At 43.3% G+C, this 24,528-nt stretch overlaps 1 protein-coding gene across 4 annotated transcripts; it reads left to right on the forward strand.

Moving 5' to 3' along the window:
• Nucleotides 1–503: 503 nt before the first annotated feature.
• On the forward strand, nt 504–23,596 carry LOC119894039. 4 transcript variants are annotated; one of them, XM_038706532.1, is made up of 8 exons: nt 525–1,290; nt 4,205–4,396; nt 5,437–5,634; nt 6,257–6,381; nt 6,804–7,128; nt 12,321–12,383; nt 12,592–12,657; nt 13,131–14,904. In XM_038706532.1, exons 1-8 carry the CDS (start codon nt 1,047–1,049, stop codon nt 13,889–13,891), a joined length of 1,974 nt encoding a protein of 657 aa, XP_038562460.1. In that variant the 5' UTR covers nt 525–1,046; the 3' UTR covers nt 13,892–14,904. The 4 variants fall into 4 exon arrangements, with proteins under 4 accessions (XP_038562464.1, XP_038562461.1, XP_038562460.1 ...); XM_038706531.1 differs by having other exon boundaries at nt 529–1,290; nt 6,254–6,381; XM_038706533.1 differs by lacking the exon at nt 5,437–5,634 and having other exon boundaries at nt 523–1,290; nt 6,254–6,381.
• Nucleotides 23,597–24,528: the final 932 nt, after the last annotated feature.

A 24,528-nucleotide genomic window follows, 5' to 3' on the forward strand; every position in this document is an offset into this window, starting at 1 on the left:
TACCTTACTACTAATAGGTTACAATACTTGATAAGAATAGTACATGCCTTTTCCCTCTGTAAATCACTCACAATAGAAGACCAAAAGAACTTTGCTGCAGAGAGTATGGTATAGTCCAAAACATCCCTGCATGACTTATTGTTAATATTAATTCCAACAATATTTTCTTCTGTGAAATTAACATTTCTCAAAAATTTAAGAGGACCTGGAGGAAAAGCATGACTTATTGTTAATATTAATTCCAACAATATTTTCTTCTGTGAAATTAACATTTCTCAAAAATTTAAGAGGACCTGGAGGAAAAGCATCACAAACAATTGCATACACTTTTGGTGTGAGTGTAATCTTGAATTTTTGAAGGAATTCTGAATATGACAGTAACAAACCATTCTTATTTAAAAGTCGTCCAACTAACAAAACCCTAAACAATAAAACAGTGAGCCACTATGAAGAGTTTTAATATGTCTTACGTCACTGTGTACGCCGTACAGCAGAGTGGCGCAGCGGAAGCGTGCTGGGCCCATAACCCAGAGGTCGATGGATCGAAACCATCCTCTGCTAAGCTTTTCTCTCTAAACGGAGTTGTTTTAAATCTTTATCCGACATGTTACAACTCCATTACTCTCTTGCTATTGTAATCGATTTCTTTGCTGTTCCAAAATATTACTTGTGGAGTGAAAAGCGGGAAAGGTTAACGGTGTTTTTTATCAACGGATCGCAAAAGACAAGCCCTGCTCAGTGCTCAGTGTGTAACCAAAACTCAGCCAAAACACGATCTCTTTCTGTTTCGTTGCCTAAACGTAACAAACTGCGACAGAAAGCACGTTACAACGTAAAATAAAATACAAACGGAAAGTCGTTGTCTTCTGGGTTCACACGGGACCCGAACCCGTGACCTCCGCGTTCAAGTCCTGCCGCGGTGTGTTCTGGGAGATCAGCCATTACTGTTGGCGGTTGTTTGTTGTCGTGCAGCTCGTCCCTTCTTCACCGTGTTTGTTTTCTTAGTTTTTAACTCCACTGGCTCACTTTCCGTCTGTGAAACAGCCATGGGGGGCAGAAACTGCTGCGTTCCAAGCTGCCGCCGCAAATCTCATGACCACCGCAGGAGGAAAATCCCGAACGGACTCACTTTCCACTGTTTCCCCGCCTGGAGGAGGAACGAAGGAGAGCAGATATCCGAGCTGACGATGAGGAGGAGGGCCGCCTGGGTGGCTGCCGTCGGCCGCGGCGACATCACCTTCAACCACATCCCCACATCCATGAGAGTGTGCTCCCGACACTTTCACTCAGGTGAGTCAGTGTATTAGGAACACCTTGCTGAAACGAGCTCTCCTCCCTGAAGGTCTTAAAGTTTAGTTTTTTTCTCAGTGTTTCAGAGAGGAGAAACATGCAACTGAAGCCCATTCAGAAATCTTGTGATTTTATTCTTGTTTTATTTGGCGATGTTAAGCAACCAAACCAGGAAGAAGAAATCATAGCTGTGTCGGAATTTGGATACTTCAGTTAGTACTCTAACGTAGTACTCTGTGTACATTTTGTACTAACTTGCATCGAGTGTAAACTTCCACACAGTTGTGTTGTCTAAAATCGGACCTGACTGTGCTGCACTTACCGGAAATGACGATCGTCTCATTTTACCGCTTCTTCTTCTTGAAAGTGGAACCGGGCGGATCTTTGTCGCGCGATTGTCAACCGGCAAAACAACTTCTGGCTCGTTTGCTGACTTGGCTTCAGTTTAATTTTCTTTAAAATCAACGTACTTCAACTTTTATTGCAGCAGTTTTCACGAGTTTTAAAAAACGTTGGCGGTTCACCCCTTTCGGCTGCGTAGCCAAGATGGCGGCCGGTAAAGACCGTTGCAACATCCGGGCACTCGCGGCGCGCTGCGCTTTATTTACGCCGCCATGTTTGTGAGGATCCCGGCTGGTTAGCGTTGTTAGCTTAGCCCCGGTGAACAGAGAGAAACGGGTCAGCTCCATGTTCAGCAGTAAATGTACAGTAGAAGCTCCAGAGGCCGGTGAAGAAAGACTGCAGCTCCTCCGGACTAAAGAGGAGCTCCTGTGTGCTGCTGCCAGCTGTTGAATAAAGAGTGAAGGAGTTTGGCCCCAAAGTTAGCACTGACTTCGGCCCTGCAGATAAACAGTCGCTCCTGTGCTTCCAGCTCTTTTCAGTCTCTGTATTTTTGTAAAAACTATTTCAAATAAGTGGCTAGTTTTTTACTCTGTTGTGTTTTGGATGCTGTGTTTGTGTTCCGTACGTAGGATAAGCGGTTGACGATGGATGGATGGACACATTTAAAGAAGAGGCGCCTTTTTTAAAAAGGCGCTTTCTGTCTGATCGGAGCCTTATTGAGGCTAACGTGCTCTGGGACAGCAGACACTGTGGATTCTGCTGTACTTCTGCAGCAGTAGGATTGGTTACCATGGCAATGCGCGTCCATGAGTTTGGAGGGAGGAGCTTCTGAAGGAGCAGTGAAGAGAGGGGAGTGTTTGTTTGGCAGCAGGGTATGGTTCTGCAGGTGTTGACCACAGACCGCTGCTCTCTCCTGACCCTTCCTGACTGATTGTTCTCTAGTTTGTGACAAGGACACTAGTTAGTTTTACTAGTGTCCTTGTCACTGCTGGTAGCATGAGGTGGTACCTGCAGCCCATTCAGCTCTCACAGGTAGTTCAAGTCCTCCAGGGTGGCTCATCCATATGTCTCACCACAGTCTCAAAAGCGTGGAGGAGACACCAGGAGACGTGCCCTTACACGAGGAGACCTGGACACGGCCCCGTAGAAAGGCATCAACCCAGCAGCAGGACCGTTATCTGCTCCTTTGTTCGAGGAGGAACAGGAGGAGCACTGCCAGATCCCTACGATATGACCTCCAGCTACTGGTGTGCATGTTTCTGAACAAACTGTCAGAAACAGACTCCATGAGGGAGGCATGAGGGCCCAACGAGTGGGATCTGTGCTCACTGCCCAGCACCGTGCAGTTTGAACTGGCAGCTCCGCCGCTGGTTCCTCGTTTTCTTCACAGATGAGAGCAGGTTCACACTGACGTGAAAGAGTCTGGAGACGCCGCGGTGAACGTTATGCTGCCTGTTTGGCGTTGGGTCAGTGATGATCTGGGAGGCACACCCTTGGAGGGCCGCACAGACCTTTAAGGGTGTGCGAGCTTACAGTACCCTGACTGCTGTTAGGTACCAGGATGAAATCCTCAGAGCCATTATCAGACCTTACACTGTGTGGGGCCCTGGGTTCCTCCTGGCGTAGCGGGCCCTGGAGGAGCGTGGTGGGGCCTGGGTTCCGCCTAGTGCAGGACAATGCCTGGCCTCATGTGGCGTTGGCAGTTCCTGGATGAAGGTATTGAGCCATTGACTGGCCCTCACGTTCCCCAGACCTGAATCCAACTGAAAGCCTCTGGGATGTTATGCATCGTGTATCTGACGACACCAAGTGGATCATTGGTCCAGATCTGGGAGGAGAGCCCCAGGACGCCCCCCACTGCACCCCAACCCCCCCGGTCACCTAAGTTGCCTGTCATTCTGTGGGAAACACTGTGTTCCCTTAATTTCTTTGAGCAGTGTATTTGTGTATAAATAGCAGAATGCCTCGTGTTGCTCACTGCTGCTCACGTCACAGTCCCATTGCATGCTGGTCCTGTTCCTGCTAAACACATAACAAAGTAAAATACTGCCTAAAGTAGGACTGTGCAATGAATCGAATTTTAATCAGTGTTTTGATTTTAATGGGCTATTTGGGATAATGCATAATCATTTTAAAAAGACGAAGCATTCAATTTTTAAAAAGTTAAGTAAATGCGTGATGTTTCATAAGTCGATCACTAATCGTGTTAATATTTGTGATTATGATTTCTGACATAATCGAGCAGCCTAGTCTGAAGTCTATTTAAGCAAATATCTAGAACAAATCTAGTCTTTTGTCCTAAATATTCAGTTTCTTCATATAAAATGAAAACAGTACGTCTCAGAGAAGGTCATTTGTGTCATTTTTGCACTAACACAAAAATTGTTGTTGATTAATCAGCTGACGGATGAATAATGGACTCGTTGCAGCTGTAAGTATAGCGGGTTGATCTGAATTCTCCCTGGTGTGAACAGAGCTGGATGTTGTAAATCAGTTTCATGATATTAAAAGAGGAAGTTTCACCGATATTGTAACCATCCCTGTCTGATATTAACACCTTGTGTGTTCACAGGTAAACCGGCGTATGAAATGCTGGAGTCTGATCCGGACTGGATTCCATCGCTGCACCTGGGTCCCAGGGACGGAACCAGCAGACGCACAGAGCACCTTTCTGAGCAGCGAGACAGAGACCAGAAACGACGACTGACGCCAGAGACGGGACCTTCGCCTCTGTCCACAACCGCTCAGAGAGAACCAGAGGGAGGTGAGACTGACTGCTGTTACTCTGCAGCTACCAAATAGGAAATTAAAGGGATACTAAGCGAAGCAGAGATTAGGGCTGTGCTGCTGAACCAGAAAAACGATTTTATGAGCAGTGTGCGAGTAACGTTAAAGACAACAACCTACCGTAACCCTCCTCCCCGCCCTGCCGCTGTTCAAAACATAGTCTGACTGGCCACCGGAGCACCGAGAGAAATGTCTGTGACAGAGAGACGTCGTTGGCAGCTGAGGCGGTCAGACAGAAGATAAGGAAGGTTTGGGATTGTCTCGCTGGCCATTTATCATCAGCCGTGTTTGTGCCTTTTGTTGTTCAACATGTTCAACTTTCTATAAAGCCAACGTGCTCGTCAGTCTCACTTTTCGTCAACCGACCAACCACAGGCTGGATGGGGCTGGACATTAAAAAACGTTTGACATCCTACAGCAAACATCCTTCAAATGTTGAACTCTGTGATTATTTACAAATTAGTACTTAGCATTAAGAAGTTAAAGACAATGTAGAGCCTTTTGTTTGCACGAGGATTTAATGAATAAAAACAACCCACAGAAATGAAACAGCTCTAACTGGATTTAACATTTGGTTTGTTTGGTAAAATAGTATACTATTATATGAAATTAGGAATATAGTAGTTAATATATTAATACACTAACAGTATAGTATTAACTGAACGTTATACTCTTTATTTAATGTTAAAATATTATACCGATACACATTTATACTAGTTCCTCCTCCAGGTTGTGGATAGAGCCTCTGCTGTGGACAGATGTAGATTTAGTCAGAGTCAGTGTGCCAATATTTGCTGCTTCTAGCCGCCTCCTCCTGAGAGCAGCACGCTCCCTTTGTCCTCTTCGTCTCTCCCATGCAAGCAGAGGAGACATGAGGAGAGAGGATTCAAGGCAACAGGCTGCTAATGAAATGAGACCTCCTCGCTTCAGGTCCATCATTTTAAAGCGACATCAGTTAAATATGACATGTGACACAGCTGCATCACCTGTCCAATATACCACCTTGTGTGTTCACAGGTATACCAGCGTATGAAATGCTGGAGTCCAGTTCGGACTGGGTTCCATCACTGCAGCTGGGTTCCAGTGAAGGAACCAGCAGACCCGCAGAGTGTCTCCTCCTGTCTGAGCAGCGAGACAGAGACCAGAAACAACGACTGACGCCAGAGACGGGACCTTCGCCTGTGTGCAGAACCGCTCAGAGAGAACCAGAGGGAGGTGAGACTGACTTCTGATATTCTGCAGCCTGCAGCTACCAAATAGGAAATGAATGTAGTTATAATAATCTTTATTTATAGCTCCCATGGGGGTGGTGATGGAGCAGTGGATAAGACGCATGCCTTTGGGGAGGGAGACCCGGGTTGAACTCTCCACTCTGACACTTCCACTATTGTGACCCTGAGCAAGACACTTAACCCCTCGTTGCTCCAGAGGCGTGCGACCTCTGACATATAAAGCAGTTTTAAGTCGCTTTGGATAAAAGCGTCAGCTAAATGAATAAATGTAAATATTATAAAGTGCTTCAAAAAGGTAGAAAAACACACAAGTTGTAAAACCAAAAAATAACTTTCTGTTCAGGAATTCAAGCACAAAAATGTAAAGTAAAATCAGGAAAGGCTCAGTGAGAGAAGTTTGTTTTAAGAAGGGACTTCCAGGAGCTCACTGACTCAGTAATAACACCAGAAACAGTTATGGACTCAATCAAACTAAAGTTCTTTTTAACACGTTCTTTGTAGACAGTGCAGTTTCTCTGAGTATTTAGTGCAGCACATGCAGTTTTGGGGTAAAATAACCAACCTAAATAAAGTCATGACAGCGTTCCATGTGCTTTCTGTAGCAGGTCCCGTGGGGACGGCGGTCCGTCCCTGGAGAGAAGTCAAATCTCTGCTGCAGTCGGTCCTGCTGCCCCGAGACGAGACAGGCGAACAACCTCCTGCTGCGAAGAAGATGGACCTCAGCTTCAGAGTACGGCTGCTCGTTATTTCTCTTTGGCCTCATTTTAAAACTTAAAATTCCCACGATAATGAAACCCAGAGAGAACACATGTGCGTCAGACATCGAGTAGGAATGCCCTTAACAAACATTTTGTTATTTACAATGTTAAGGTGCCTGTGGGGCTTGTTCGGGTTTCATCATCAGCAGGACTGAGTACTTTAGCTGACTCAAGCTAGTTCTCAGTATGTAGAGTATTAATGAGTATTAGAGAGTATAGATGGGGTTCACCAGCTGCGGACTCCAAATACTGAAGCTCCTGTTTCACATCCACGTGTCGATCTGAGTCAAAGCCAGCACCTTCCTGGATTTCTATATGATAAATACTGAATGTGATTTACTTCTCATCAAACGTGCAGTAGATTCATGTTGTTTTTATTAAATAATGGTTTCAGGACTTCTTCAGAGATGCTCTGGAGGCTTCTCTGGAGGCCTGCAGCAGATCCAGGTCCCCTTCAGCCCGACAGACCTCCGTCTCAGGGGACTATGAAGTGGAGCTGAACTTTAAACTTCCACCTGTGAAGGAGGAGAATCAGACGTGTGACGTCTCCTCCTCCTCCGGCTGTCTGAACTGTGTCAGCCTGCAGAGGACGATCGTGGAGCTGCAGGAGAAGCTGTCACGTCTGACAGGAGAACAGCAGGAAGTGGAGGCTCTGCTCCAACCAGACCAGGTCCTGCAGAGTCCTGAGACAGGCCACACAGAAGAGACAGAGACTGCATGTAAGTTTCAGTAACTTTTTTAAGTGAATGCTGGTAGTATGAGAGCCAATTTCACCTCTACCACCTAGTCTGTATAGATGCTACCACCAGGTCACAGCTCTACCTCAACAGTGCAGCTTCAGCTGCTCTGAAACAAGCTGGAAAGTATTTTGCTTCGACCACTGAGGGGGAGTGGAGGTTGACAGATTATACATACATTACATTTACATTTAGCTGACGCTTTTATCCAAAGGGACACAATGGTGGATGTCTCACAGTGGGAATCGAACCCAGGTCTCCCACACCAAAGGCAAGCATCTTATCTATCCATCACCACCCCAGCTGCGTTTCTACCAAAAGTAAAAAGTCCAAAAGTCTCCGGATCTCTTTCCAAGGAACTAAAAGGTCCCTCCTGCCCTCTGTGTTTGACCATTAAAACGGCTTTCTGTGTGGGAGTATAATGAAGAGACACGCGATAAAGTTTGTTACACATTTAATAACAAACTGGATAAAACCATCAAGTTCTTAAAATCAGAATCAGCTTTATTGTCAGGACACATACGAGAAATTTGACTCAGGATTGTACATTGCTCATGATGTGCATACAAAAATACCATAGCATAATAATAATAAAATAAAATCAGACACAAACTACAGTATAGACAACACTAATATACACACTATGAACAAAACAATATAGACATATTGACAAATAGTGCAGTGATCAGAGTGCAAAGGATGCAAGAGTAAACTATTCTCATTATGTACATGTTGAAGGTGGATATGATATACAGGTACACATATATGCATACATGTACACAGTGTGATGGAGCATAGCGCAAAGGATGCTGGAAAAAATAAGACCTTATGACCTGAGGTAGGTGTATTGGTATACAGTATCTACAATATGACATTGTAAGAGCAGCTCTGAAATAGAGAATGGTGATTAAATAAATAATAAGTGGAAACCAGTAAACAGGTGCTGATTAGAGGCAGAGTTACTGGGTTATTGCACAGGAATTGTTCCTGACACTGTGAGTCAGAAATCAGCTGTTCATCAGAGTGATGGCTTGTGGGAAGAAACTGTTCCTGAGTCTGTTGGTTTTGGCGTACAGTGCTCTGTAGCGCCTACCAGAGGGGAGGAGCTGGAACAGGTTGTGTCCGGGGTGAGATGGATCTGCAGTGATGTTTCCTGCCCGTTTCCTGACTGAAGTCCTGAATGGAGGGCAGGTTTTCTGCAGTCCTGACTGTCCGTTGTAGTCTGCTCCTGTCCTTTTTGGTGGCAGATCCAAACCAGACAGTGATGGAGGTGCAGAGGACAGACTGGATGATGGCTGTGTAGAACTGGATCAGCATCTCCTTAGGCAGGTTGAGCTGACGCAGGAAGTACATCCTCTGCTGGACCTTCTTGATGATGGTGTCAGTGTTGGGCTCCCACTTCAGGTCCTGGGATATCGTGGAACCCAGAAACCTGAAGGATTCCACAGCAGACACAGGGCTGTTGAGTCTGGTGATGGGGGGCAGAGTGGGGGGGCTCCTCCTGAAGTCCACGATCATCTCCACAGTTTTGAGCGTGTTAAGCTCCAGGTTGTTGTGACCGCACCAGAGAGCCAGCTGATCAAGCACAGAGAAAGAAACGCCAAAATAAAGTGGCGACAGTTTGGAAGGTTATTAAAACATTTCCAGCAACAAGAGCTGCAGATCAGCTGCAGCATCACGTCTGTGTCGCCTGAGCGTCGGAGGAACGGGATGTTTAACGAGCTTTATTACCTGCTGTAATCAGGAGAGGGGGAGACCGACTTCAGCTCTGTGGAAAAACTTCTACAACAACTTGAGCTCTGGAAAATTGTGGTGAAATTTTATAGCCGAAAACGATTAATTGTAAAAATAATTGGCAGATTAGTTGAAAATGAAAATAATCGTTCGTTGCAGCTGTACTAGCTACTGAAGGTACCGGAGATCCAACACGTGGAAGATGGCAATAAGTGCAGCTGCAGCTCCGTCTCGACTCGTCCAGTAGAAAAAAGTTTAGAAACCAGGTGACGTTTGGATTTCTCCCAGTTCTGTGGGAGAGCTGATTCAGTTTGATCACCTAAAACTAAAAAAGGTGACGAACAGGCAACGCTCCTGTTACTGTAGGAGGAGTCTGAAAAGGTCAATACGATCCATTTCAATCATCAATAGCTGTTTTCAACATAAAAATTCACCTTTCAGACATTTTACATAGCGGCCGTTCATAACAGAAGATTCTAATAGCACTTTCCAGACAGAGCAGCTCTAAACCGAACTCTTTGTAACATCACCGCCAGGTCGCTCAGGGGTGCAGCTTGTTACAAAAACAGCGACCGAGATGATCAGCAGCAGCTGAAGCAGTGAGACAGAAGACATTCGTGATCAGATAAGGAAGGTTTGGGTTTGGTTAGCTGGGCATTTTTATCATGTGCCTTTTGTTGAAACATGTTCAACTTCTCATCAAGTGGATGTGGTCGTCACTGTCCCTTTTAGACCAATCACAGCCTGGATGGGGCTGAATAATATAACAAGTTTGACGTGCTACAGCAAACGTTTAATTATTCTGCTTTGATGTATGTGATTATTGATGAGTTAGAACTCAGCGTTAAACGCATTAGAAACCAGTTTCTTACACAAGGATTTAATGAATGAAAACAACCCAGTAAAAGAAACTGCTGTGTTGTTTAACTGGAATTTATTTTCTACTAGTGGAAAACTATGTCGCTGTCCGATGAAAACCACGTATCTCCACTTTTGATGATTTTGACTTTGTCCTATATTTGGAACGTGCACATTCTCCTCCATGCTGTCATCATCTGTCATCGAATTGACCAATTAAAAGATTTTTTATTACATTATGGATTGAACAAGTATCTCCATTGGGTGTGAAAAGTGTCAATCAAACCGCCTATCTCGCACTACAGGCGGGAGATACGAGCTAGCTGGAGTTAACTCGGGGTTATCAGGCAAACTCAGGGTTGACAAACTCTGATCGCCTACACTGGAGTTAACCGGTACTATGATGGTGGATAAGACGTTGGTTAGTTCAGAATTTAATGTTATAATATTAAACTAATCCAGTCATTTAGACTAGTTCCTCCTCCAGGTTGTGCCTGTGCTGCCCCGCCTACACTACTTACGATATTTATCACTCAGTTTATTCTCTTCATCTTTGTTCCCTCCTGCCCTGTTTGAATTTTGTTGCATTGATCAAGTGGACGATGAAAGTTCTCACACATCATTGCAGGCGAGCTCACATTATCTAGTTTAAACCAACTAAAACATAAAATTACACTGTGTTTGACATGATTTGCTGTAATGTTGCGTACAGAAACGTCATAGTTTATGTAAGACAGCTACTTTTCGTAGGAAATCTGACCTTCACATAGAAAACAGTTGGCCCGTACAGGCTGTTATAGGCAACTGAGAAAGTTGGTGAATGCCTAAATTTTTAGGTGGCGTTACAACCTGATGACATATAGGCTATAAATGTTATAAATATACTTAAATTCCTTTTAAAAACTCAAAAATGTCCCTTTTAAAAGTGTGTGGCTGATTTGATTGGTTAGCTCAAAGTGGTGCGGCAGTTTTAAAATGTTTAAAAAGTCTTGAAAAAGTCTTAAAAAGGTTTTGAATTTTACTTCAAGATTCCTGTATATACAGTGTTTTGTGAGGTGACCTTAAATGTTCAGAAAGGTGCCTGTAAATAAAATGTGTTATTATTAATTTCCAAGATTAATCTACATGACGCCAAGTATTGATATTTTATTATATAAATTGCAGATGGGAGTTTTAACTTTTTGGTGCTAGAATAATAAAACTCTTTTTTTAGTCCACTAGAAAACTTAACCGGACCATATAGAGGACTGAAAAAGTGATATGACTTTAGGAACCTAATTGGAAGTTGGAAAAAGGTAATAAATTGCAATATATCCCAATATATTTTAAATCGCAATAAAATAAAATCGCAACATAAATATTGTGATAATATCGTATCGTGGGACCTCTGATGATTTCTACCCCTATTTGTAAGACTGTGTATTATGCATGCAGTGGAAAGTTATATTAAACTTTGCAATCGGATTCAGCAGTGAGGAAATACTCCTGAGTTCAGCCCACAATCACTATATTATCATGCAGGTTAGAGACTCACCGTGGATTGGGCGTATTCAGAAGAAAACAACAGGGAATTTCTGATTTTTCTTCTTGTAAATTTCACACTTTCATGGAGGATTTTTTTTTTCTCGCAGCCTACAGATGGGCTACATCTAAGAAACTGTCCTGTTAATTAAGATCACCTCCCTAAAATCACAGAGGTTGCAGGGCTCGCTGTCTGAACGTGATGCTGTTGTTTCCTAAGTTCCTAATTCATTTTTCGTAGTACGGGTTAATCAGGAAGTTCCACCTGAAGTTACCTGGATAAGACGGTTACCTCGCTTCGTAGTACAGGCCAAGCGTCTCTGGAAGTTAGAAGTAAAACACACTCGTAACTTTCTTTGTGGAAGAGAACAGCGCCAAGGTAAAGTGTCACCATAAGATTATTATTTGACAACTGTATTCAAGTTTGTACTTGTTCAGTCTTTTTCGACTGTCGTTTGTGTAGCTTAGCTAACGTAATTCTGTTCTTAACATCTCAATGTTGATGGCTGAAGTGTGGCTCTCGATAGCTAGCTAACGTTAGCTGGCTAATGAACGCTGTCTGGATTTGTACTGCGGATAGTCGGAAAGCTAACATTAGTTTGTATCAGATTATTTGCCATGTTTGTAAACACTTTTTATACCGTGGATAAGTGCCGGGGCAGACTTATCACATCGTTAATGTTAACTTGCTCATGTCGGCTGACGTCCTGCTCGAATCAAGCGATGCCAATCCAAAGCTTTCTTTTTATCGTGTTGTTTACTTGTACATTTCCTTAGTGGCCGAGAGGTACTTGCCAACGTCTGATTTCTCACACGGAGCGCCTTAAGTGATGATGTCCGTTGTGTGCACTCTTCTCTTTCTCAGGATAGAAATGTTGTTTTCTGTAGAGGAGCTTTGTGCACCGGTCAGTGGTAAATACGATGGGCCAGTTGAGGCAGCAGCCAGGGTCAGCAGTGGAAAACTAGGAATAAGACAGCCAGAGCAAAGAATGCAAAGTCAGCAACATCCAATTATGTCAATATTGCATTAAGTGTACTTTATGTGTTCTTAACTTTTCAAGATTTCCTTGAGTGTGACCAGGCTGAGTCTCCTGCTTTTGTGCCGGATGAACGTGGAAGTGAAGGTAGGTATTATTATACTGATTTATAATGTGTAAAACATTTCCTACAACAACTGCAGCAGATCTAGATGCAGTATCAGTCCATCTAAATTAATGTTGGCGTCTTTGAGAACTCAGAATTGAAGAGAACACAAAGGAGACACTTGAGTACAGGACCTGTGAATTATGTCAATACTGCATTAAGTGTACTTTTGTTCTTCATCTCTTCAAGATTCCCTTGAGTGTGACCAGGTTGAGTCTCCTGCTGCTGTTGTCACAGACGAATTTGAAAATGAAGGTGGGTATTAGGATCCAGGACAGAAAAGTCTGCACACCAAAAAAACATTTGATCTGGTCTCATAGAACCAAGCAAGTCGGTGGGATGGTGTGCAGATCTTTTCTGTTTGTGTCCTGCAGTGATATATTTTTTTGTCTTGCACCTGAACTTAACTGGATGTGCACCCTGTTTTTGGAGGTATAATAATAACAACAAACTGTTTGTATAGAACCTTTCATACCAAAAAATGCAGCACAAAGTAATTTACAGATCACAATAGAGTAATAAAACGGCACTAATCAGCTGACACACTGATGCACACATAAGAGTGTGTGCGCGTAATGGATTTAATGCAGCAGCGTTTGTTAAAGTGAATTCTAGATGTTTCCTCGTTGGCTTGCTGCTGTTTGTGGTCAGCTGCACACACACACCACAACGGCACACTGAGGACAACATTTACAGAATGTTTGTTTTCTCTTTCTTTTAATCACAAGGAGAAGGAGTTGAGGAGGATTATTCATCTGTTGGGGGAAGTCCAAGAAGGTCAAGGAAGAAAGGAGATGCAGAGACCTGGGACGAGAACATCCAGAAAGCGAGAGGAATGATGAAGAATCAAGAGCCTGGGTTGAATCAAATGGGGATGCGATGTCAGTCTGCGGCCTGCCAAAAGTCCATTAAACTGTGCTGCAATGACATCGAGGACTCAAAGAGGGAGGAGATCTTCAAGTATTTCTGGGGGAAATTAGACTGGAAAGAGAGGAAAACGTTTGTTAAGTCTTTGGTGCAGGTGAGCAGTGTAAAGCGGCGGCGCACAGGAGCAGAAGAATCCAGGAGGTCGGCATCCAATTCTTGTCACCTTGTAGTGGACGGGAGAAAAATCAGAGTGTGCCAAAGCATGTTCCTGTCAACATTAGGCATAAACCAGTGGTGTTTTTTAAAGTGGGTAGGAAGAAGAGGAAAGAATCCTGAAAGGGCGTGTGAGAGAGCGACGGTGAGGTCAGAACAGCATGACTTCCTTAAGACCTTCCTTCTAGACCTCCCAAAAGTTTCATCACACCCCTGTATGTCCTCTTCATCAAAGATGTACCTGGAGCCTGTGTTCAAGTCCATCAGGCGCCTCCACACGGACTATAAGCGCTGTTGTGCCCAACACGGAATCCAGTCTCTGTCACGACAAGTTTTCACCAACATCTTCAACGACTTAAATCTTTCTCTCTTTCGCCAAAAGAAAGGCGACGTGTTGCTGGAAACTTAAGGCTAGAAACATTGAAGCTGCCACACAGCACGGGCTGTGAAGCAGAAGGACAAAGAAGAGGCAGGTGAGAAGACCTTGGTGGCATGCATGGATCTGCAGGGGCTCCTGCTCCGCCCCGCGCTGCAAGCCCCCGCCCGCTATTACCAGACTAAGCTCAGTGTTCATAACCTCACCATCTTTGACATGGCATCACATGATGCAACACATTACCTGTGGCATGAGGGTGAAGCTGGCCTCCCTGCCGACGAGTTTGCTTTATGCATCGTGCACTGCGGCTACCAGAACCGAAACCCGCTCCTGAGGAACGACCTCCTCAAGGAAAAGCAGAAGATAGTGACGCAGAAGTATCTCAAGCGAGGTCACACACAAAGGGAGTTGATTCTGCGATGGAGAGAGAGAGATGTCGGTGTTCTGGCTGAGTATGCCTTTACAGCAACGATGGAAAACCCCAGAAATGCCCATTTTGATTCGACACTGATTCGTTACCGGATGGCGCCACAGTTAAACGGACTGCCTGTAAAATGCCAGGAGAGCAAGGGAGAGGAGCGGTGACAAAATCGGCCGAAGCAACACGCTCTTTGATAGTCAGGAAAAAAACAAGTGAGGTAGTTAAATCCCTTGCATACTGTTTTTTATCCGTGACCTTTTGCAAGTCCTCACCTTCGGATCACCTTTCCTCATTCGCCGTGCAAAGCCGGTAAAACATTCATAACCCAGCAGCAAAAACCCGGACCGGATTCTTTGACTGACTAGACTCTGTGCGTTATCAAACTCTTTTTCTTTACTGACGTCTTGTTTTGTGCCTGAGAAACTGAACCAGCATTATTTTCGCTCGCTGTCAGTGCTGGACTGGATTTATGTTTTAATGTTTTATGAAATGAACTGCAACTAATTTGTATTTTTGAGATTGTTTGTTAAAGCGTGCAGAAAACCCGAAGTGAAATTTTGAGTTGGCTTGTGTCTTTGTGATTACGTGAAATCTTTCAATAAACCAATTTTTTGTTTTGCGCTAAGCTTGTGAGTTTGTGGTGTTTCTTTCTTTTATGGTCATTCAGTGGGAGGGTGGTCATTCTTTTAAGATGTACATACTTTGTGACATTAGATTGTTTTATTAGCCGCGCGACAATGCCGGTGGGATTTGTTTTCGGAACAGTATTTTTAAGCTCTGCATCATGTGTACAAATAGACAATACACTTCACAACATGTAACAATACAGACTACAGTGGGTAAAGCACCATGCTATAGTGAATGAGAATGCAACTAAACTAAAGAGAGGACTTCAGAGTCCTGATGGCTGTGGGGGAAAAAGCTGTTTGTGAAGCGTTTGGTCTTGGTGGAGAGTGACCTGTAGCGCCTCCCTGAGGGAAGGAGGTGGTGAGCAGGATGTGAGGAGCCAGAGATGATTTTCTTTGCTTGCTTTACAGTCCGATGTGTATAGAGGGAATCAACTGAGGGGAGTGGTTTTCCTCTGATCTTTGATGCTTTGTTGACAGTCCGATGTAGTTTTTTACTTTGTTTGGCTGTCCGTGCTACCATACGATACTGTGATTGAAGACGTAATAATGGACTCGATGATAGCGGAGTAGAACAGAACAAGGAGTTGATACTTGATCCGGTGTTTTTTTTTAAGCAGCCTGAGGAAGTAAAGTATCTGAGCTTTTGCAATGATGTGTTTGGAGTTAGTTGTCCACTTCAGGTTATTGCTAATGTGTGTTTCTAAGAAAACCTCCATGCGGTGCTGTGTTCCATCATTGTTTGTGATGAGGCCCGCGATGGTTTTGTCGTCCTGATACTTGTTAATTGTCTTCACTGAAGTGTCTGTGGATGCAAAGTGTGCGGTGTAAAGGGAGAAGAGCCAAGGGGAGAGAACACAGCCCTGAGGAGCTCCTTTACTGAGGGTGGGAGGTTATGTTATTAAGCTTGACCCTCTGAGCTCCTATTCCACAGGAAGCTCCTCATCCAGTGGCATATGGCTGGGTCAATGTTCATGTCCAAGAGTGTGGTAAAGAGTTTAAATGGGTTAATAGTGTTAAAGGCGGAGCTAAAGTCTATGAACAGAATGCGTGTGTAGGTGTTTGGTGATTCCAGGTGTTGCAAGGTATGGTGGAGTGCTATGCTGATTGGATCCTCAACAGAACGGTTGGCGTAGTAGGCGAATTGATGCGGGTCCATCAGTGAGGCGGTGCAGGAGTTCAGGTATGCCAGAGTAATTCGCTCAAACACTTTCATTACCACAGATGTTAGGGCGACTGGTCCAAAGTCACTGAGGCGGGTGATCTTTGAGGACTTTGGCACAGGAATGATAATGGAGCATTGAAAGCACTGTGAGACTGTACATTGGCTTAATGAGGTGTTAAATATGGTGGAAAATACTGCCGCCAATTGAGCTGCACAATGCCTAAGCAAAGACAGGACCCTGCTGCCCTCCTGATCTTAAGCCTCTGAAATGAAGCTCTCATCTCTTCCTCCTGGATGCAGAAGAGTGGTGTTGGAATGGGGTCGGGGGGATGACTGGTGAGGTAGGTTTTTCAAACTTGGATAAAAGTTATTTAATTTGTCTGGGAGGCTTGGATCATTGTTAAGAGGGGAGATAGGGCGTTTTTTGGAGTCTATCATGTCCTTCCATATTGATCTTGAGCTGATGAGAATTGTTGCTCCAGTTTCGTTCCATAGCTGTGCTTTGCTCTCCTTATTGAAGCTCGTAGTTTATATTTGTCCACACTGTATTGATTCTTGTCTCCATTTCTGTACGCCCACTTCTTTTCTTTGCGTAAGAGAGATGTAAGTCTTTCGAGAACCATGGTTTTTTATTGCCGTAGAATGTCACTGTTTTGGTGGGGATGCACATTTCCACGCAGAACTTGACATATGACGTCACAGTATCAGTGAGTTCGTCGAGGGAGTCGCAAGCTGCACTGAATATGTCCTGATCAGTGCATTCAAAACACCCTCGGGGTGTTTCAATAGCATCCATGGACCAGGACCTGACAGATTTGGATGTTTTCTTAATGGATTTAAGCTTTTGTCTGGACTTTGGAATAGAGGTCCGACCGATTAATCGGTCGGACGATTAATCGGCCGATTTTTGGCATTTTTTAACATAATCGGCATCGGCCAATATCCAAGTATATCAAGCCGATTATTAGGCAGGCGCATCTGTGTGCAGCCTAGTGTTGTCGTGGAACACGTGTTTGACGCGCGCTGCCGCTAGAGTCATTTTCCAGCCGAGTGAGCAGCAGACCTCATCCAGTGCCTAAGGAGCTAACGGTAAGGATTCAATTCTTATTACTCCTTTATATTTAATTAAAAACTTTTGATATGTTACTGCCAACTTCGAGAAAAAACCTGAATAAGACACATGACATTCGGCTAATTTGGATCGTAGTTGAAGTTGCATTATCACAGAAGAGTTGCTATCATGTCACAATAAGAAAGCAATAATTTTGCAATTACAGAGTGAATCTGAGACTTTTATTTGTTCTGTTTGTGTGTCTTATATTTGAGAGGGTTGTCACTCAATGCAGAGAAATAAGTAATAAAAGAGAGAGAGACCAACGCACTATAGGCTAGTGACAGACTGGCTTTGCTTTGCTAACGGGTAGCTACAGACAGACCCGGTGCTGATACGGCACTGGAACCTTAACGACCGTTATCTACCGCACCGAATATCAACGCGGATTTCTGTGCTTCAGTTCGGTGCAAATAGAGGTTAAAATAAATCGGCAGCATTAATCGGCCATCGGCCGACCCGGATTTCAAAAGATCGGCATCGGCGTGAAAAAAACCATATCGGTTGACCTCTACTTTGGAATGAGAAGCAACACAGCATGGTCAGACCTCCCCAGTGGAGCCCTCAGGAATGCCCGGTAAGCACCAGAAACTGAGATGTAGCAATGATCCAGTGTTTTGATTTCTCTGCTATGGAATCACCTAACACGATGACAGACGTATCGGGGTTGGAGTTTTCAACAGACCAGATGTATTGGGAGAGATCGCTGATGGCTGTGTTAGCGTTAGCTTGTGGTGGAACGTAAACGCCAATTAGTATAATTGAAGCAAATTCTCTGGGGAGGTAATGTGGTCTGCATTTCAAACTGATGAATTCAAGATCGGGAGAGCAGTAACGACGAAGGATTGTTGAGTTGTTACACCGCGCTGATTTACCATGAGACAGATACCCCCTCTAGATTTGTGGGATAGTTTCTGACCTGTTGGCTCTGAAGATGGTGAAGCCGGTGGGGGGGTTACCGCCTCATCAGGAACCGATTGATCCAGCCATGTCTCGGTAAAGCAGAAGGCCAAGCAGTCACTGTAATTCCTGTCCGTTTGTGTTAAAGGGGCTATATGTAAGTTTTTGATTTTAATAAATTAAATTTTCATTGCCTTATTGTCAGTGGGCTCAAAACTCACTTAGAAATGAAGCCCTTGCATCAGACACTATTCTGCTTTTAATGCGAGGTCTCCGGGTCGGATTCAGCCCTGTGCACGCTCCTCTCGTACTACAGCGACGACACGCAGTCCACTAACACCATAAAACAACCAGCTCACAGCAAACACAGGCTCCACGTAAGGACCCAAAACAACTATAAAGGTTTATGTGCTGAAGCCCATCAGACCAAACAGGTTCAGATGATGTCCAGTAAGAACAAAGTGAACATTAGTAAAGCTGGAGAAACAGATAAAGTCGCTAATGTCATCCAGGGCAAAGTTATATCGCTTTCCACATTACTTCACCAACTAACGCCACCCATGTTACTATCCTGTGTACCGCTGTTGATGTAGCCTGCTAGAAAGGATGTAACGGCATAAAGCAAATGTGGAGCGATTTCTTTTTTTTTTTTCAAGAGGGTCCAGGGCAGCCAGATAACGCTACAGTGTGCGGTCATGTAACGAGCATGGATTAGTTCAACCTGCAGCTGATAAAACTATTACTGTAACGTTGCAGTGGGAGTTTACCTGAGTTTCCAGCTCTGTCTGTTCCCCATTTCTGTCTATAGCCGCTGTCACTCTGCCGAGGATTGAGCCGATATGCGTCTCGCTGCGCTGAATGAAGTAACGTTACGGCGCCGGTGTTGACCTGCCTCTGAGACGGGAACGTTTAAGTAACGGAGCCTGAACATGTCTGGAGAAAAGCCGCAGCCTGCGTGCTGGTGTTCCTGCGTTTATTGTGGTATTTCTGCATCAAAGTGTTTCGGATTCTGCTCGCTCACGAGTTCAAGCGAGCACGCGTACGAGGACACGCCTGGTTGCAATCTTAGGACCGCACCGCTAGTGGCCGCTGGAAACTCCATAATGCCCCATTAAAAGTAGAAGTTCATCCACCTTATTTTTAAGGGATCACACTTTGGATAAGATCAGAGCCGGTAGTGGGGGCTGGTAGGGCCGTCTCCTGAACCTGGAGACCACTCCAGTTCTCCGTCTTTTTGTGCTAGATATATTTCCCCTTGGTGGCGATCCAGTGTTGTTAACATCCAGTATGTCCTCTGGAATGTTGGCAAATAATTCCAATTTGTCGGGTGTAATCCTCGTGATATGTAACAGCTCCTCACGGCTGTATGACGTGATGCATGATGTTTGCTTCATATACCACTGACAAAAGTGCGAGACACTTGATTTAAAAACCAGTAACCTGTACTGCCAGACCTGGCTGGCACCCTGAATAATAATAAGAAACTGTGCAAACCACACTGTCACAATGTGAGGTACGTGGACCACAGTTTCTTCACGGACTTCAGCCGAGTGACCATCAGCAAGTCTGCAAGGAGATCTAACCGTGCATCATCTTCCAGGAATCAGGTATTTTATCAGACCACATACATTCTTACAAAAATGTCACCTTCTATGTCAAAATACATCAGCTTTGAATAATATGGAAGTACATTTACTCAGCTACTGTATATAAGTACAATTTTGAGGTGTTAGTGCTTTATAATTTTTACTCCTACATTTATTTGACATCTTTAGTTTTTACTTTATAGATTCAGATTATAAATAGAAAATGAAATCAAAAACTATATTATGAGACATTTTGATGGATTAAGCCGCCCAGCAGAATATAAAGTAGTTGGAAGCAGCCACCTTTACCAGCTGCAAGTATATTTTTAAATGCTATTTTGATGGTAATACTTGTGTATATTTACTTTAGCAACATTTGAATGTAGGATTTGTACTTCTAATATTTCAACAGTGTGGTTTTGCTACTTTTACTTAAAGTTAATGTTCTGGAAGACATCCTGTCTATAATGTGATCTATTAAATCTAACCTCATATCTTCTAATTTCTTCCATCTACACACTAGATACAGCGTGGATGGCACTATGGAGTACAAGATGACAGGGAAACCTGTCCGTCCCCGTCTCTCAGGAAGAGAAGTGTCACCACAGTGTCCCCTCAGTACACGTCCAGCCAGACAATTAAAGAACAGAAGAAGGTTTCGCCCAAAGACTTCTACTCCTCCTTATTAAGTCGTAGTATTAAAGAGTCTGATCAATTGTCTCTAACAAATAGCTTAGCTGATTATCATTCCTGACTGTTCATAATTATAATGATATTTAATGTGTTTTGTGATGTTTTTTGTGTCTTAACATTTTGAAATGTGTCATTTCAACCCTTTTTGATTAAACCAATTTGATTTTATTTGGTCCATTGTCCACTATTATTCACGATTTTAAGATCTTGACAGGTACCGTTAAAAAATACAGAGCTACATGTGTCCCTTTTAGAGGAAAACACTGCTGCATCAGTTCATTTAAACAAAGTATCTTAACAGCCTCCGGATGCGGTTTGTCTGAAAGGTAAGTTTTTGAGGTGACTTGTCTAGTGTAGTATTGGGGAAAGGATAGCGTTGGATAAAAAACATTTTGAGTTTTCATCCAAGGATTACAACAAGCTCAGTGAGTTACCTGAACTGACTGATGCACACTCTCAGTGTCGGTGTTGTGCCGAGAAAAGAGGTGCATGCAGATCTCTGCAGGTAACCTCCCACATCTGTTCTGACAAATTATGCATCCACCTCTTAAGTTCCTTTTTCAGACACTTTGCTGTGCTCACTGATCAAACGCGGTAACATATTTTTGCTGAATCTCAAGGAATTGTAAAAGTGTAAATGTAAATATCAACGACGTTATAATATCAAACGTTCATAAAATAAATACTTAGAATCATTTATCACCATTGATGAGCCCCACAAAAAAGCAGTATTTGGAGGTGTGTGCAAAACTCGGCGTAACACCTGTTGGCATTAGCCTGGATCGTGCTGATTTCAAGCTAAAATGTAAGACAAAGCTTTGTGGAAATCAGTAGGGCAGGCTGACTGTCGAGAGTTTAATCGATTGAAGGGGACATAAAACAGACTCAAGGTTCAGAACCACCAGCAAGTCATCGGAGCCCGTTATTTAAAATCCACGCATGTCCATCTTCGCTTAACAATCCACACATGTCCATTTAAAAAAATTAAACGGTTCACTGATGACTGTGTAAAGATAGTATTTCACTTATGATGCTAAATGTGTGTAATTACTGTGTGTAATACATGTTTATGAGAAAAAATTTTTTTTTTGGAGATGCATGGTTTTTTTAATCGGATAGCAATGATATTATCAAATGAAATGATGAATATAGTAACATTATAGAATTAAAATATTAACATTATACTAATTGTATACTATTAAATGAACTTTATACTTTCTATTAATATTATTGTAATACACTCATTTATACCAGCTCCCCCTCCTGGTTGTGTAGATTTAACCAGAGCCAGGAAGCACTGAAACACTGTAATGATGGTCATAGTCTAAAACTATGTGGATATGCAGTTTTTATTCAAATAACTATCATTTTCTTGGGAGAGGACTCACAGCACCGTGCCTTGTGCTCTTGTGTTTATTTTCCCGCTTGTCACATGCCTGACTAAGGCCAGTCATCACTTATGACATCTACCGATGAGTCATTAGCCTATAAAATAGAGAAGGCTCTGGTGAGACCTCACCACAAACACGTCACTCGCACATGCTTTGAGTCTACGTCAGTTACCTGTGGTAGCTGGTTTGGCTTTGCGACCAGCTTGCATCATTTAGGCTTGCTCTGCACTCGATTGCTCTTCCTGAAGGACCTTGACCTGTCTGTGACCTTGAAACTGAATCTTGAATTGAGAGAACTGAAAGAAAGAAAGAAAGAGTTGAATTTTTAGTGAGGCTTAAATACAGTTTCAGTTGCAACTGAATTCAGTTTCATAATATTACATTCAGTTTCAAGGTTATTGGAATTCAGTTTCAAACTAATAAATTCAATTTCAAATTATTCTCTTCAGATTCAGTTTTTCAATGCAATTATTCAAGTTAATACAAATTCAAACTATTCTATTCAAAATAATTTTTTTAATGGGATTCAAGATGAGAAATTCAAATTTCGATTTAAATAATTCAAATTCAGATTCCACTGACACAAATATCAGCCCATATAATTTCAATATCTTGCTAATTTCTGAATATAATGACATCAAGCCAGCTCACGGATGTTAGTTGTTTTTATTAAAAGGAGTGGATTTTGAAGTGTGTTTTTGTTTTTTACTGTGTTTCGACTTTGGAATTTTACTGGCATTGACTGCTAACTTTCTGAACTCTCATCACTTTGTCTTTCCGTCCGTCTTCACAGGGATGGAGCCTCTCTCGCCTCCTGAAGACGATCAGGACTCGTCCGTCAGGTCAACCCCCACAGAGCCCGGAGTTCATCAGGGCGACTCACCCAAGATCTGCACGCCTCGACGGGCCGCTCGCTTCCAGGACGCCTGGCTGAAAAGGTTCTGGTTCCTGCGTTATTCAGAGACGCTCAACCAGATGTGGTGCCACGTCTGCCGCCTCAATGCAGACCAGTCCAGCAGGAAGTCTGCTTTAATCAAAGGCTCCAGAGTTTTTCATATCACCAACATCAAGAAACACGGGACCAGCACGTACCATAAAGACAACGTGGAGCGCTACATGCAGCTCGCGTCCGAACTGAAGCTGGGAGACATTTCAAACATCTCTGCTGACATGACTGGCTGATTCCTGAGTAAAACTTTGTGTCAAACATGTTTAAACGTACAGACCTCCTTCTCTCAGGTAAAAATCACAGACCGTATGAAACAGGTAGAAATCCAGAACCTCTGAGTCTGTACATGTTGTCGGTGTCTGTGACCTTTGGCCTGTACTACGAAGGGAGTTCATCCTACTCAGAGTTAACTCGGGGTAACTCAGGCAAACTCAGGGTAACAAACTGACCGCCTACGCTGGAGTTAGACGGTACTACGACGGTGGATAAGATGTTGGTTAGTTGAGTCGGTGTTAACTTAGTTGGAGTTGGTGCGCGTTCGCATTAAAAGGGGCGTGTTCGGCCGTGCAGGTAGTTTTTTTGCAACGGCCCATGCTCCGTATTTCTCCAGAGGAACGCACGTTGGTCGTGTCAGGAAATGATGAATGTAAAGACACGTTAACGGCTAAATCTAATATCGTGGCAGGCGACAAAGCCAGGGCGGCTTGTTGGCATCGCATTGAGTTAATTTGTAGCCTAATTATCTTCACAGTGTTCTTATTGTAGTTCAGATCTCTGTATTTTATGAGCTCTTCTTTTATGTGTAATATGATTAAGTTGTAAAGGTACAACTGCACATAAGGTCCATTGTAATAGGAAAAAAAGGAGCCAGTGGAGAGGAGGAATAATCCGAGACAGAATTTAATTTCCAAGTAAAAAACTTGAATATTCTCTGACATTATAGTCACACATTCATGAGAGAAACTTTACTTTGCAAGGCTGCAACATCACACACACATCTGCCCTGTATCATGCATACAGTGGAAAGTTATATTAAACTTTGCAATCGGATTTAGCAGTGAGGAAATACTGAAACACTCCTGAGTTTAGTCCACAATCACTATCATGCACCTCAGAGACTTCGCCTTGGATTGGGTGTATTCAGTAGAAAACAGAGTGATTTTCTATTTTTTTATGACATTAATTTCGGGGAATTTCTGATTTTTCTTCTTGTAAATTTCACATTTTCATCTAGGATTTATTTTTCTCTGTTATTAACCCCGACCCAGGCTCCCTATTTTTTGGACACATAAAAATCTAAATATGTGAAAACACTTCAAGACTACAAATGGGCTACATCTAAGAAACTATCCCGTTAATTAACTAAGATTCCTCTCTAAAATCACAGCTCGGCTGCAGGGCTCGCTGTCTGAACGTGATGCTGTTGTGTTCAGAGCTTCAGTGCAGCCGCAGTGAAACAAATCAGGATGAAATCTAAAATATTTTATGAAGCGGTGTGTATTAATACTTCTCCTCTGTAACACTGAGTACAGATGTGGTGTGTAGTCCACGTGCAGGGCGACCTCGAGTTAACCACCAAATAAACCTGGTCGGAGCAGTTTAGAGATGCGGCGTAAATTGCCATGGCAACAGACCTCGGGTGACACCTATCCACCTTTCGTAGTACGGGTTAATCAGGAAGTTCCACCTGAAGCTACCTGGATAAGACGGTTACCTCGCTTTGTAGTACAGGCCACTGGAGGCTTCATGTCTCAAAACATTTTTAATAAACACGTTGACATTCTTTTAGATTGCAAAGCTGGTGAAGAAAAGTTATTTCAGCACAGAG

This window comes from Micropterus salmoides, unplaced genomic scaffold (genome assembly GCF_014851395.1).
Source record: "Micropterus salmoides isolate LMB-PRFRI ecotype aquatic unplaced genomic scaffold, ASM1485139v1 Ms_hic_scaffold_8, whole genome shotgun sequence".
In the NCBI taxonomy this organism is placed as follows: Eukaryota; Metazoa; Chordata; class Actinopteri; order Centrarchiformes; family Centrarchidae; genus Micropterus; species Micropterus salmoides.

Coding starts and splice junctions, on each gene's coding strand:
- LOC119894039 (XM_038706531.1), top strand. CDS start 1,047: ATGGGGGGCAGAAACTGCTGCGTTCCAAGCTGCCGCCGCAAATCTCAT. Junction 4,397..5,436: donor TCAGAGAGAACCAGAGGGAG/GTGAGACTGACT, acceptor GTGTGTTCACAG/GTATACCAGCGTATGAAATG. Junction 6,382..6,803: donor AGATGGACCTCAGCTTCAGA/GTACGGCTGCTC, acceptor TAATGGTTTCAG/GACTTCTTCAGAGATGCTCT.